Raw genomic sequence first — 16,236 nt, forward strand, 5'->3', positions numbered from 1 at the left:
AGTAATAGGACATTATAATAAGTTTTTTAAATTAAATTAGTAATAGGAATTTTAAAGAAATATATCATAAAAGTAATAGGATTACATGACTAAAGATATTTACTTGTTCAATCTTATATGAATTAGACATCCCGAGAGTAATTATACTAATAGGGTTCCTAAAGGTAATCATGTAGGATTTCTAACGTGCAGTATTATGTCCTAAAATTTATAGGATTGTAAGGCTAATATTTAGAATTTCAGTTATATTTTTTTATTATGAGTTATTATACTTAATATTATAAGATTATTTTTGTAAACCGACATTGTATTCATACTTTTATAATAATATAGATATAGATAGATATAGATATAGATGTATAATTTTTTTAAATCATTTTATTGTAAAAATATTAGTTGTACTTACTCTTGTTTTGTACAATAGTTAAATATTTTACAATTTACTTCTTCTATAATTCTAACATGTATTAACTTAATTATACATTTGCACGATTTGATTCTTATCAAATATGTTCTTTTTCTCTCAATGGGACAAAATTTACATACGTCCAATGTTTACGATCAAAATACGCTCTCCGATCCACAATAAGTGATTTTTTGCCTTTTTTTTTGTGGTTCAAAATAAATAATTTTTTCAGATTTCAAGAATGAATTAATTAGTTTTTTCTTACATTGCCCTTGGTGTAAAAAGTATTGGAGTATGTGTTAGAAGTGTTTATGTGAAGAAGTAGTAAATGTTAGTATTGTCAATTTCATTGCTAATTAATGTTAAAAGGTGAATTTCTTAATATGTGTGAAAATAACAAAAAAATCACTTATTTTGGATCAGAGGGAGTATCACTTAAATGATAACTAATGATATAAAGATGCATATTAAAAGGCACACGCCCTATGTTTATTGATTTGAACAAAATATTATTGTAAGTAATTCTTTTTCATGTCTCTCAAGTCTTAAGCTCTAAAATAAATAAATAAATCTAAAAAAACAAAATGGTGTGTGATTTAGCGGTTAAAGTTTGGAAGATGTTTTTCTTTTTATCCTCAGAACCTCATCTCCTTCAAAGAATCAAAAATCTCCCCAAAAACTTCTCATAAAAGATAAGGATTCGATCTCCTTTTTTGGCCAGGCTAGTGAACACATGACTTCATTCGTTTAATCGTAGCTTTTAGTTGAATTTAATTATTTTCACATTAAAATAATGCACATAATGTACTAACTAATTGTTGTGGGGTCAAATGTGTGAATAATTGTGCAATAAAATAATAGAAATGGGGAGAAAAAGAAAAAGTGAGAAGAAATAGAAGGCCTTAATGCAATTTTACACCGACGACTCGTGGCCTGTGGAAGCGTGCCACAAGCCACATTAAACTATCACTTGGATTTTTTTTCCTGCTTTATCTACATTAGAAATAAGCACTCATTTTTAGAGCCCGTTTGGACATAAAGAATTTTTTCTTTTTTTTTTTCAATTTTTTTTTACTAAAGCGTTTGTCCATAAAATTTCCAATTTTCACTTGAAGATGCATTTTGAAAATTTTTAAAAATTTTAAAAACTCAAAAAAGATGTTTTTCAAAATTTTTACTCAAATCATTCACAAAACTTCAAAAACAACCCAAAATTATATTCATGCCCAAACACAATTCTAAATTTCAAATATCATTTTCACTTGAAAAAATAATTTTGTCATATTTTAGAATTTTACCATTCTTATGTCCAAACGCCCATTTATTTTCTGGACGTAAAAGAAAATTGTGATTTGGATAGTGAATACTCTCTTTCTCTTGTGAATGCCCAATTCTCCTATTTTCTTTGGATCTTTAATAGAAGTCAAAACTATATCTTCTCTTCCTCATAAATTAAATCCGAAAGTCAACTGAATGTGACAAAAAAGTGAAGCTTCCCTTTGTTTTATGAACTCTTATTGATTGTGAATTTCGTGTCCGAAAGATTATATACTCACATTATTAAGTTAAAGGTAAGATAATATTTTCCTTTTGTTATCCCTAATAGAAAGTAATCCAGCTAAAAAGAGTAAAGAATAATAGCATAAAGAGAAATATAAAAAAAGAAGAAGAGGCGTAGACAAATTGACATTTTCAAAGGGCAAAGGAATCTTCCAATAAAATTTTAACATAAAAACAAAGTAGCGAATAAATAGATAATTTTGACCTAATCAATATTCATTTTATTGCCATTCTCTTCTCCTTATAAAAACGAAAAAAATAAAATACCATAACGCGAACCAGCCCAGCTTTTTTAGCTCCATGTGTTGTGCCGCAGCTTAGGCATTGCTTAGCATTTGAATAATCTCCTCTTCTCTCTCTCAATCATTCCCCAATTCTCAATTCATAAATCCATCCCCCATATCTTCTTCTCTTTCTCTGTTGTTTTCTTCGTCACTATCATCTTCATCTTCATCTTCATCTCTGTTTTGTTTTTTTCTTCTAGAAATTCGGCACACAACCCTAGGAAATACACATCATAATTGTTTGAATGTTGTGATCTGAAAATTTAGTTATATATATAAAGACATAAAGAGAGAGTCATGTATAGTAATACCGCTCGCAAATACTCTTCTTCTGCCGCTTCTTCACTCTTGAGAAGAGCCTCTTCATCTTCTTCCGTTTCTAGACCAGTAGCTTCCTCTTCTGCTGCTACTCACGCGCCTTCGTCTTCTTCTATCTGTAATCAGCAGCAGCGTTTCTCCTCCACGCTCCGGTCTGTGAGGTGTTCGGTGCCGCGGTGGAGCCACGGTGTTGATTGGAAGTCTCCGATCAGTCTTACTGCTCAGATCAGGACCGCCGCCCCTGCTTTCAACAGCTTCCACAAAAAGCTCTCTACCATGGGTACTTTTGTCTTTTAATCCTTGATTTGTTTTCTGGGTAATTTTGTCAATCTGAAAAAGTAAATCGAAAGAATATGCTTTTAAGTTATATATATTGACATGTAAAATTATAATTTAACATATTATAACAAGTTATTAAATAGAATTAATATATTTTACATCGTTAGTGCACAACACTTTAATCCTATTTTTAGTAGTAATAAATAATACTACACATTGTGACAAAGGTTAGTGGAACGTGGGTGGTAGGGCCGATGAGTGGGAAGACTTAAGAAGTTGACTTAAGATATTTCATTTTTATCATTTGTGTTTGTGGTTAGGTATTTTCATTAAAAAAACATAAAATACTATTTATTTTTGCATAGTAGTGCTACTAAGAGCTGCTGTAAGTGAATGCGAATCAATTCTCAGTAGAAAAGCAAGAAGAATCTGATTCTTTTTTGTGTTGATGATGGATTCAGCTGAAAAGAACCCATTTAAGGAAATCCTCACTGCTCTTCCAAAGCCTGGAGGTGGTGAATTCGGAAAGTTCTATAGCCTACCTGCTCTCAACGATCCCAGGATTGGTAAACTTTAAGACCTTCTTATACTTTCTATTTTTATTTTTTAGCAGACCTGATTATTTTCTTATATTGAAATTTGATCTGTATCTTTCTTATCAGTTTGATTATTGACTTTTTCTTGCTCTGTTGATTTGTATATAACAGAGAAGCTGCCATACTCTATTAGGATTCTTCTCGAATCAGCAATTCGTAATTGTGACAACTTTCAAGTGAAAAAGGAAGATGTTGAAAAGATTATCGACTGGGAAAATTCTGCACCTAAGCTTGTGGAGATACCCTTCAAGCCTGCCCGTGTGCTGCTTCAGGTACTAGTCTTTTGCATGTCTTGAACATTAAAAAAAAGAATGCAGTGTGAGATGACAGGCGGTTTTCACCCGAACAATTTTCTTGTTTGACAGGATTTTACTGGTGTACCCGCTGTGGTGGACCTTGCTTGCATGCGTGATGCCATGAACAACCTCGGCAGTGATTCTGACAAGATCAATCCATTGGTATGTGCTGTTTCTAGTTAGTGCATTATGGCAAAGTTTCTTTAACTATGTGAAATTGTGAATAGAATGCAGTATAGTCACTTGATGAATAAAGCACACAAATTTTCTGTATGGCAGTCGTTGTCAATACTACTGCAGTTTGACAAAAGGTAGAGGAAAACTGTCAGTTTGCGTTTATAATACTTTTGATAAGTCAAATGACTTTCATCTAGTGAGTTGCTTATATTAATCTCGTTCATGAACATTGAATTGCATTATGCTATTAGTGTAGTGTCACAATATATTGGCTTATTCATCACTGACAATTTTATGCTTCAATTCCTTGGTTATAGTTCTTTTCATATACCTCTCATGAATGAATCTTTCTCCACTTCGGTAATTCTCTCTCGAATATTATTTCAGGTTCCTGTTGACCTAGTTATTGATCACTCCGTTCAAGTTGACGTGGCAAGGTCAGAAAATGCAGTCCAGGCTAATATGGAGCTTGAATTCCAAAGGAACAAGGAGAGATTTGCCTTTCTTAAGTGGGGATCTAATGCTTTCCACAACATGCTTGTTGTTCCACCTGGGTCTGGTATTGTGCATCAGGTATTGGTCATGAAAATTGAATGTCAAAGCTGGTTGTGCTGCTGGATTTGTTGAATGTGTCATAGTTGTGCTGGGATCTAGCTATTTCTTGAATCCTGAATTTTTAACGTTTTATTTTCTTACTTATCTTCTGTCTTTAGCATAAATGCAGTGAGATTCCTGGCTTTGCTTTCCTTATTTATCCTCTGAAACAACACACTTGCAAAGCTGATAATAGTTTTTGGCTCCATAATTTTAGGTCAATCTTGAATATCTTGGAAGGGTTGTCTTTAATAGGGATGGGTTTCTCTACCCAGACAGCGTGGTCGGAACAGATTCCCACACAACCATGATTGATGGGCTAGGAGTTGCTGGCTGGGGCGTCGGAGGTATTGAAGCTGAAGCTGCAATGCTTGGCCAGGTATGCAACTATGAGTGGTGTAATAATCCTTCTATCTCTTGCTGAATCCTGGTTTATTCGTGTGTTGTTGCAAAGATTAGACAGCTATGGCTTTATGCTAAGGTGTCCCACATTGCCCTTGTGACTGTGTTAATGTCTGCACTTTGCCAAATCTTTTCTAGTGGAGAATATCCATTAACTTGGTGACTGGCACATGTGGAAGTTCATAACATCAATCAGCATATAAAGTTGCAAGAGTTTTAAGATTTGATGTGTCTAAGTTATTCTCGCTTTGTTTCAAAGTATATGTTAACATTGCGCTTTTCATTCTCAAAACAAAAATGTCAACATTGTGTTTTTAGTTTATTCAAATAGTCTATACCAAGGAAAACATGGGACTTACAATTACTAACTGGCAATGCTGTTCTGACTATCCTATCAATTATAAAACAAGAAGTAATATGTCAGGACATCTTTTCTCCTTATTAGACGCTAAACATTACATATTTTGAACTCTCCCCTACATAAACGTGCTGATGCAAATCAAGGGAGTAGAGTTTTGTTTTTACACTTATGCTCTAGATTAGAGAGGAGCATGATAGTTGATTACTTAGGACTTTCCCTTGCCTCATTTATCTGACCTTGTAGTACTTCTTTCCTTACAGATGGGTTTTCATTGCTTCAACTGACCATATCTAATTCCATTTCGTTGGGCTCTTCCCGAAATTCTATGTATTCCTGAAAGCATGTTTTGGTGATTCATGAATTCATCCAATTGAAAAGGCTATTCATGAATCTTCATGTAGTTAATGCAATCAACTAGTTTCGTGGCTCCATACCCTATTTGACAATAATGAAAGACTGCATTTCATCATTTATTCTTGAAAAAGTTGGAAGGTGAGATGCGATTCTAACTTTGCCAGAAAAGAAGTGAGTTTTGGTTATATTTTTTCCATTCAGCATTTAGTACATATAGCTATCTTCCAAAAAACCAGATCAAGCCAGAATAGGATGTTACTTTACCTCCTCTTAGAATAGTATGCACTGTGTTCACTTAATCTGAGCGGAAAATGACATTGCGTTTCCTGTGTGTGTGCTGCTTGCCTGTTCTTCTGTTTGTTTTATATATATGTAGAAAAATAATAGCTTTAGTATGCACTGTGTTCACTTAATCTGAGCGGAAAATGACATTGCGTTTCCTGTGTGTGTGCTGCTTGCCTGTTCTTCTGTTTGTTTTATATATATATGTAGAAAAATAATAGCTTTCTAGGTAATTTTCACTTTAAGTTGTGAGTTGTGACAAATACTTTGATATTGATTCTGATATTTGCACTTTGGATAGCAATTTTGTTAAACTTCTTCTGTATACTGACAGCCAATGAGCATGGTGTTGCCTGGAGTTGTCGGGTTCAAGTTATCAGGGAAATTGCGGAATGGTGTAACTGCCACTGACTTGGTCCTGACTGTCACTCAAATGCTCAGGAAGCATGGTGTTGTCGGAAAGTTTGTTGAATTCTATGGTAAATCTAAGTTTCCTATGCAAATAGTTCAACCAGTGTTTAATAGTTCCACCAGACAAGGACTTGACTGTTTGTTTTGTTTTCATGTAGGTGATGGAATGGAAGGGTTATCTTTGGCTGACAGGGCCACCATTGCAAACATGTCTCCTGAATATGGTGCAACAATGGGTTTCTTCCCTGTAGATCATGTTACCCTGCAATATCTTAAGTTGACTGGGAGAAGTGATGAAACAGTAAGTGTTTAGACTTTTGCTAGTGTTAATTGAAGATTTGAGTGTGAAATTTCATTTTTATACGTGGCTAACCCCTCGACCTAAAAATTTAGATTGCAATGATAGAGGCGTATCTCCGTGCAAATAAGATGTTTGTTGACTATAATGAGGTTAGTTTTGTTTGCTGCCTCAATTGCGTTTACTTTAGTTTCGGTATGAGAATCTTGGTTGGCATATGAATGAAGGTTATGATCTAATCTATTGCATACTTGTTATTTTTCCTTGCAATTTCTTAAAAACTATTGCCCTCCTTATTTCAGCCTCAACAAGAAAAAGTGTATTCTTCTTATTTGGACCTAGACCTTGTGAACGTTGAACCATGTGTGTCAGGGCCAAAGAGGTATGTGCTCCAGCTTGCATAAATTCTATATTAAGATGCAAAATGTACTATAAGGTCTATATAACATGTTTGTTTTCCTTTGTAGACCTCATGACCGTGTGCCTTTGAAAGAGATGAAGTCTGACTGGCATGCTTGCCTAGATAACAAAGTTGGATTCAAGGTGAGCGAGCTATTCATTTTGATTTCTCCATCTGTCCCATTTTATGTGGCATTATTTGATGGGGACGTAGTTGAAGAAAGAAAGACTTTTGAAACTTGTGATCTAAAACAAGCCATATACATTTGTGTGGCTAAAATCGTCTCATTAAGGATAAAATGAGAATTTTAAAGTTATTATTTCTAAATACAGAAATGTGTCATTCTTTTTGGAACATACTAACAAGGAAAGTATGCCACTTAAATTGGGACAGGGGGAGTACCATTTAGTCTCCTCTTGGTTGATCAGGTTGTAACATAAATTTATGACTATAAAGTATCCAAGGCCAGCTTCTCATTTCTGGAAACGCTAATGCAACTGGTTCTACTTTGATGCAGGGATTTGCTGTGCCAAAAGAAGTGCAAGATAAAGTAGCTAAGTTTGACTTCCACGGGCAACCTGCAGAGCTCAAACATGGCAGTGTTGTGATTGCTGCTATCACAAGTTGCACAAATACATCCAATCCCAGTGTTATGCTAGGAGCAGCTCTTGTTGCCAAAAAGGCTTCTGAGCTGGGTCTACATGTCAGTGCTACTCTATATACTTGCATTTTTCTTTCTTCAAAGGTTTAGTCATGCCTTCTTAATCCTTGTTCCTGATGTATTTTCCAGGTTAAACCATGGGTTAAAACAAGCCTTGCTCCAGGCTCTGGTGTTGTTACAAAATATTTACTCAAGAGGTATTGATTGAAGTTTTCTAAAAGAAAAAGTTTCTACTTTCTACTAACCCTGCCAATTGTTATATGAAAGCATTCTAATATGTTATTTTCTGCATGAAACAGTGGGCTACAGAAGTATCTAAATCAGCAAGGTTTCAACATTGTTGGCTATGGATGCACCACTTGTATCGGTAATTCTGGGGACTTGGACGAATCTGTTGCTTCTGCCATATCAGAGAATGGTAAGTCCATACAATTGATTTTATTTTGTGATTGCACTGGCTGGAGTCTGGCTAGGACATGATCAGTTCGCTATATTGTTTGACTAATTCAAAATGTTATAATGCAGACATTGTTGCTGCTGCTGTACTCTCCGGAAATCGAAACTTTGAGGGGCGTGTTCATGCCCTGACAAGAGCAAACTATCTTGCTTCACCTCCTTTGGTGGTTGCCTATGCCCTTGCTGGCACTGTAAGTAAATGCACTTAGAGTTGTATAATTAATTAATCCGGAGAATTACCTTTTAACACAATGTTATTCTTTATAGTAGGTGAAAGGATGAAAGAACATACTTCAAGTTTATAAAAAAGGATTATGCTTTATAGTAAGTGAAAGGCTGTAGAAACATACTAGGTTTCTTGCGGTCATAGATGATTTGGCAGTGGAGTGCTGAACTGGTTGGTGGGAATGTTGAGCAAGTTTTAAGGAATATCAAAGCAATTTTAAAAAATTTATCTTTTTATAGCTATGTCAATTGGATCTTTCATTTATCTTGTCTTACGAGTGTGACATCGGATTGGGTACTTTGGTGCGGATTCATCAAAATAAACTTTAACTTAGCAAAAAATTATAAAGCTGTTTGGGATACTCATAAGCACCGTGTCAGTGACGCAGTCATTGTCTGGTTCATGTAACATAGGGTTAGAGACAATTGCTTCCGCTGAATCATCAAATCATACTCTAAAATGAGGATAGGGACTTTAAAGCCTAAAAGACAAAAAAAATGTAGCTTTAAAGTGATTAGTGTTTGATTTCTGACATTAAAGCTCCCTTTTTGAGTGAGAGCGCTTTCAGTGGTAGGTCATGGTTAGCATTCCTGTCTTGTGCATCTTGCTTCAGGCAGGCTTATCGGTGGCTTAACTAGAATGTGTTCAGACATGACTCAGCCTGGTGCAAGCTGCATTGCTCCCAGGAGCACAAATACAACATAAAACAGGATTCCATAACTAGACACTCAATTGAATTTTCTTGCACATTCTGACCTTGGTCTTGGTCTCCGATATTCTGAAAAATATTCATGGTTGTTTACTAGGTCAAAATTGATTGTTGATTATCCTGTGTACTTATGTCGGTGATGGATTTGCTTTGCAGGTTGATATCGACTTTGAGAAAGATCCAATTGGGGTGGGAAAGGATGGTAAGGATGTGTACTTCAGGGATATATGGCCATCAACTGAAGAAATTGCTGAGGTATGTATTCAGTTATGTGCTTATGCACCCATGAACAATTATAAACAGAGTAAATTTACCATGGAACTTTCATGTTAGGTTGTTCAATCAAGTGTATTGCCAGACATGTTCAAGAGTACTTATGAAGCAATTACAAAGGGCAATACCATGTGGAATGAATTATCTGTACCAACAGCAAAGCTGTACTCATGGGATCCTAATTCTACATACATTCATGAGCCACCATATTTCAAGGGTATGACCATGGATCCTCCTGGGCCCCATGGAGTGAAGGATGCCTACTGCTTGCTGAACTTTGGTGATAGTATTACCACGGATCACATTTCACCTGCTGGAAGCATTCATAAAGATAGCCCAGCCACTAGGTACCTTATAGAGCGTGGTGTCGATCGCAGGGACTTCAACTCATATGGTAGCCGTCGTGGTAACGATGAAATTATGGCTAGGGGTACTTTTGCCAATATCCGCCTTGTGAACAAGCTGTTGAATGGGGAAGTTGGTCCAAAGACAGTCCACATTCCCACAGGAGAAAAACTCTCTGTGTTTGATGCTGCAATGGTACTATCCTTTTTTCTGTTTTTTAATGTTCGAAATCCTGTTTTTGTCAAAGATACAGTTTGCATTGTGCATGCCTATTAGCTACAGCAGACAATTACTTGAGATCTTTGCTGTTTTATATTAACGCTTCCTAAACACATGATGTCCTTAGAAATACAAATCTGCTGGGCAAGACACTGTTATCTTGGCTGGAGCTGAATATGGAAGTGGAAGCTCCCGAGATTGGGCTGCCAAGGGCCCAATGTTATTGGTGGGTTTCTTGAGCATTGCTTCTTGACTTGGTTGATTCTGTCTTTTTCTTTTTTGCCATATAATTTCCTAACTAAAGAATAATTTAACAGGGAGTTAAAGCTGTAATTGCTAAGAGCTTCGAGAGGATTCACCGCAGCAACTTGGTAGGAATGGGTATCGTGCCTCTATGTTTTAAGGCTGGGGAGGATGCAGATACACTTGGATTGACAGGTCACGAGCGATATACCATTGATCTTCCAGAAAATATTAGTGAGATCCGCCCAGGTCAAGATGTTACTGTACGAACAGAAACTGGAAAATCCTTCACTTGCACAGTGCGGTTCGACACCGAGGTGCGTCTCACATTATCGGTCTCTTTTGTTTTCAGTTCTTATATCCTGGCGTTTCTTTGTGTGAAAGATGTCGCTGTGGCTATTGGGTTGCATGATAAAGATGCTGCCTTTTTTACGGTGTTTGAGTTTCTTCTACCTTTATACAAGTCTTTGCCTAGAGTGCTGAAGGAAAGGCGAAGAACAAAAGGAAAATAAAAGAAATATGAGCAAACATCTTATCAAAATCTAGAAATCTGAGCAAGCATAATAAGGAATTAAATTTACTCTTAAAGCCATCTTTGCGAAATTGGGACACTTAAATTTGGGTCTTCTTACTGAACTTGGACGAAGGATGTCAATATCTTTTCTTTTTTGGGTTAAAACAACTTGTTACAGTCGTGGAAGGCAACAGGCCCAAATTGGATATAGAAGGTTCATAGCCAACCCTAAATAGTTTGGGATTGAAGCGTCGTCGTAAGATAGGATGTCAAGATCTAGAATACCTAACTAAAAGGAGTATTGAAAATTAAGAATCCATGTGGACAGTAAATCATGATCTACTGGATTGTGACTTGTCACATGGAGCTACCTGGATAATGAGGATTCATATAGCTAATCCAACTAGTTTGGAATTGGGGGTGTAGTAGTAGGGAATAGTGATTATCGTTATATGAACAGTAAATCATGGTGCATCTTTTTGTAGTAATCAATGTATACATTTGAAATTAGTGAACGATGAAATAGGTGAAGTACAAAATAAGAATGTCTTTCATCACCCCCAAAAAGGTACTTTCGCCGATAGTAGCTTGAATGCTCAAATAAGAAATGGAAGATCTGATTCTGTTACCCTCTATCATAAAACTTTTAAATCACATAAGGCAATATGATATGATATGATCTCCATATAGTTCTGCATGCATTGTTTGATGTAGAATAAACTGGCACAACAGTGCGAGATCTCCTATATAAGTTGTTCTTCACCATTCATTAGTTTTTGGTAAGAATTGATATTTTAAGAGCTTCTTCTATCTTGTGCAGGTGGAGTTGGCTTATTTCAACCATGGAGGTATTCTGCCATATGTCATTCGTCAGTTGACTAAGCAATAAGGGACCGTTTTGATAATTTGGCCACCTTCACGAGCTGCTGCTTAATTGCGGGAAGATGACAGCAGAAAGAGAGAGCTTCTCAATAGAGAATCTTGAGAAGGGAATAAAGGATTTTAAAACTTTTTATGTCCCTGTTGTCGGGCAAAGTGTTGTTTATTTACTTCGGGAAGCACTGAAAATGGCAATCTTTTGCCAACTGATAGCAACATACCATTTTTTGGTAATAAAATTTTTATATTATGATTGTGTTTTAGCAAGGATTAATTGAGGCTTCTTGGTGAGAGTCAAAGGTACTTTTCGTTGGTTTAATTTTCTGTTTATTTTTTGGGGTCTGTTCTTTAGTTTTTTGAAATTTTTGGGTTTTCACATTTCCTTTACTTAATTTTAATGGTAGCTGTTGCTTTAATGCTTATCTGAATGGGTCTGTGAATAAGATCGTTAATCCCAAGTTGTACATTAGAGCAAGTGATTATTTACAAGGTAAACGATCATGCCACTCCGCCTCCAAGTAATCTGTGGGATGTTATTTGGTACCACTTAACAATTTCATCTTTTTTTATACGTATTATATATAATATTCCCTTAAAAAGTTTATATGCATTCCTTAAAAATAATACAAAGTAAATAGTGATTTCTAAAAGAAGTTTGTGTCTCGAACGCTTTTGCGGAATCTAGGATACAACGGCGCTCTCGGTCTCACAATATTCAAAATTCTTTACAGAGATGAAAAACACATTGTAATTCAGAGTTCAATTAATAAGGACCTACTTTGAGTTGATAGATATAATCAAATTATATTATTAATTAATGAGGCTGGAGCTTCTTTTTTCCTTCCTTTTTAATGTTTTCCGGGGAAGCAGTGGGGGTTGAAGATGGTGATAGAGAAATCTGTTTCAATTTCTTTTATTTTTTCCCCTGATTGTGATCAAGGAGGGCATATACTACGATAATGTAAAATTTGGTGAGATCAGTTTAATACCAACCGGAGTTAACAGGGAAATAAGTTCCTCTTTGCACAAACCTGTAATATACTTTATTACAATTTGCAAATTTATCTTTTCCGCTGAAATGTCGCCGAAGGGACAGCTCTATACAATTCGCTAGAAAATTAAGAGTCTTAAGTTGAATAAGGGTGAATTAGTTAATCCTCGTTGATTTGGGAGGATTTCCGAATATCTGTTCTGCTTTTAGGATTTCAAACATCTGTACACACGGTTTTTTTTTTTTGTTGGTCATAAGGTTTTTTTTTTCTTCTCAAAGTTAAAGATGTTTGGCAAGTTTTTAGAATGAAAAAAAATAATTTTGAGCAGAAGTAAAAGCATTTTGAGAAATAGAAAAAAATAATTTCAATCCAAAAGTACTTTTTGAAAAGTATTTTTGACAAAGATACAATTAGAATCACTTTTTAAAAGCTTGACCAAATAGTAATCATTGCTCATAAGTGGCAAATAAATAAGTCTAACACCTACATTTTTGAAATGTACTTCAAAAAAAAATACTTTTCAAATTTAGCTTCATTTTAGAAGCTTGACCCACATATTTTCAACAAGAGGTACTTGGCAAGATTTTTCGATCTGTACAGAAAAAACATGTAAACATTCCAAAAATTGCTATAAATTCGTAAACTGCCTTTCTGAAAAGTAGTATGGTCTCTTTTCTTGTGTTATTTCTTATCTGTCAGCTTCAATCATTCCCTCTATGGTAGATTTTCCAAGAACCATAGTAAGCCCCCAAGTAAGCACAAGGAAAACTCTCGGCTACAGATACTCGGCTTCACAAAATTGTCTTCAAAATTTATAACAAAGGGTTCATTTTATGATTGAATATATAATTGTATACGGTCGAAATCGGGCATACCCAATTTCATTGGCAGGGGAGTTGCCTCAAGGGTAACCTCATAATAGATCGGGCTCGAGCTCGAAGATAGAACATCAAGCCTGGAGATCGAAGTGTTCATTGAGATCGAGGCCATCAACAATCGAGATCAAGCATGACTGACTTCGAGTAAGGCGTAATAACGGAATGGCGAGATATCAGTAACCGGTCGAAGATCACGGCGAAAATCCCGAAATAGATCAAATCAAAGCGGTTATTAGTGCAAATCATGGGATCTACTTCCGTTATTAGAGTTGTACCTTATTTAGGATTCCTCTATTATATAAAGAGGGATACCATTCACTTGTTGGGAGGACAATCATTATTCACTCATAAAAATATACACATACGCAACTTTCTTTGTTTTACTTACCGTTCATCGCTGTTTGTTCCATCCTCTACTGTTCTTATTAACTAACCTCGAGACTATCTCGAATCGAGGTCGAGGCATTGTTTGCAGACCGGTTTGATTTATTTTATTGTCTAATTTATCTATTTAATTCGTTGTTTATCAATTGGTACTCGTTTAAATCACATATCCTTAAAACCACAATATAAGTTTAATTGTTACTCAATTTTTAGGGTAAACAGTTTGACGTCCACCGTGGGGCTAAGGATAATAGTGATTGTTCAGTATTGATTCTGGTAAAACACACTATTTTACCCTTGTTCTTGTCAAGTATCTTTGCTTTCAGGTTAAAATATGTCAAACTCACAAAACGCATCCACACACGGTGATAATGGCCTCGGATTCCACTGTCTTCAGTTGAGCGTCAACTCCAAAGTATGAAGGAGGAGAACTTGGCCCGAGCCACATCTTTCTCCTAGGCGAGACAGTCCATGTTCTGCTTCCACCTCAAAGTCTCTGCCTCTTTCATCTTGGCCTCCTCACGAAGCTGCTCAACCAATTCGGCCTTCTGCTGAACCTGCAGGATCAAAGTGTTAGTTGCCAATATCAAGTTAACACATAACAAGCTCCCAAAAATTTACATTACCCGATTCAATGAGCTCGGTCTGTTCTTGATGAGCTCTTGTCAGCTCGGCTCGAATACTCATGATCTCCTCTTCTTTTTGCACAATGAGGAGTTTGAGGGCGTCTCTCTCCTTCGTAAGCTTTTTGAGATCAGCCTCACATCGGGCCAGCTTAGCTCGGTATTTAGAGGACGCTTCTTGATGGAGCGCCATAGCCTGTACAGAAAGGAAGGAAATCACACTTAGAGAAATAAGAACAAACGCAAGTATGGTAACATGGGCTAAAACTCACTTGGTTCAGAAGCCACTGAGCCTCATAAAAAATGAGTGATGCGTCTAGGTCGGGAACATCATCGACCCCCGCGAAGCAGCGACGAAATATATCATCCCCTTCGGGGGCCGTCCCCACATCGGGGGTCCCCATGGACTGGGCATCCCGAAACTGCCCCTTAGAGAACGTGGGTCCGAGCGGAGAATCATCAATGTTAATTGCCCCGAGCGAGTTACTTGGGGCATTCTCTTCTCTTTGAAGGGCCTCAGAACTAGACCCTTCGGGCACACCACACCCGCCGGTTGCTCATCACGGCAGGAGGCATCATCAACACCCGATGACTTGGGGACTCTGCTCGGACCTTCCTCCGAGATCACCTCGGTCTGCGGCTGAACCTCCTCGACCGTCACCGGCTCAGCAGTTCTCGAAGATTCGATGCCTTCCCTCTTCCGAGCCACCAGCAGGCAGTCGACATCTTCTCCCTCCTCGTCTTCCTCTCGTAGCGTTTGGACTGTATCGGTAAATAGAACGGCGGGATTAGTCTTCGACTTTCGAGCCCTGTGTTTCCTGGGATTTGGGGTATCTGGAGGCGAGGCCCTTCTCCTTTTCTTATCTTTCGTCGGCTTCGAGACCTCCTCTTCCCCGGGGGGAGGCGACCTCATGACGACATTATCTTCAAGACCTGTATGAGAAGAAATCAAGTTAAAAAGAAGTATTTCACAGGAAAGCATCAAACACGGACAAAGGAACTTACCATGATTTTTGGCCTCCCATCGACCCTTGGCCAAATCGCCCCACGAGCGCTCAACATAAGAAGAGGTTGAAATCAGTTGTCGAATCCAACCTGCAAGGTCCAGGACTGCACCAGGAAACCAGGGGGAAGCTGCACCATAAAGAAGAATATAGATGAGAAGAGGTAAAGGAAACATAACAAGTAATCAAACGTTATTGGTGAGGTTCTACTTACGCTTTATATTCCATTCTTCGGGGAATGGCAACTTCTCGGCGGGGATTAAGTCGGAGGTCTTGAATCGGACAAACCGACACATCCATCTTCGGTTCTTGTCCTCATCTATGCTCGAGAACAGCACCTTCGTGGCCCGACGCTGAAGCCTTATCAGTCCGCCTCGATAAAGACGGCAGCTGTATAGCCTAATGAGATGATCGAGGGTGAAAGACATCCCCTCGACCTTGCTCGAGAAGAATCTGATCAAAATCACAATGCACCAAAAAGAGGGGTAGATTTGGCCTAGGGTTACCCGGTATTGGCGGCAGAAGTCGATTATAACAGGATCGACGGAATCCAGTATGAAAGGGTAAGTATACATATTTAAGAACCCTTTCACATGAGTGGTGATGTCCTCCTCGGGGGTAGGAATCACCACCTCTTTATTCTCCCAGTGACAGTCTTTCTTCACGTGATCGAGATCGCCTTCGGATATCGAACAGATGTATCTAGACATGGGCTCGCATCGGCCAGGAACCGAAGAGGGTTTTTCGACTTTAAAGTCGGAAGTAAGTTCACATGACCCGGGGATGCACTCTTTGATATGTGGCTCCATCGG

General features: G+C 37.3%; 1 protein-coding gene across 1 annotated transcript; it reads left to right on the plus strand.

Annotated features, from left to right (window-relative positions):
• The first annotated feature begins 2,217 nt into the window (after nt 1–2,217).
• Nucleotides 2,218–11,806, plus strand: LOC104096652 (aconitate hydratase, cytoplasmic). The gene is made up of 20 exons (XM_009603055.4): nt 2,218–2,848; nt 3,309–3,413; nt 3,555–3,715; nt 3,809–3,901; nt 4,304–4,489; nt 4,728–4,889; nt 6,244–6,388; nt 6,479–6,621; nt 6,714–6,770; nt 6,921–7,000; nt 7,086–7,161; nt 7,536–7,721; nt 7,809–7,876; nt 7,979–8,097; nt 8,205–8,326; nt 9,227–9,325; nt 9,404–9,883; nt 10,035–10,133; nt 10,225–10,467; nt 11,485–11,806. Exons 1-20 carry the CDS (start codon nt 2,548–2,550, stop codon nt 11,551–11,553), a joined length of 2,994 nt encoding a protein of 997 aa, XP_009601350.1. The 5' UTR covers nt 2,218–2,547; the 3' UTR covers nt 11,554–11,806.
• The last annotated feature ends 4,430 nt before the right edge of the window (nt 11,807–16,236 follow it).

The sequence above is a fragment of the Nicotiana tomentosiformis genome, chromosome 7 (genome assembly GCF_000390325.3).
Source record: "Nicotiana tomentosiformis chromosome 7, ASM39032v3, whole genome shotgun sequence".
NCBI lineage: Eukaryota > Viridiplantae > Streptophyta > Magnoliopsida > Solanales > Solanaceae > Nicotiana > Nicotiana tomentosiformis.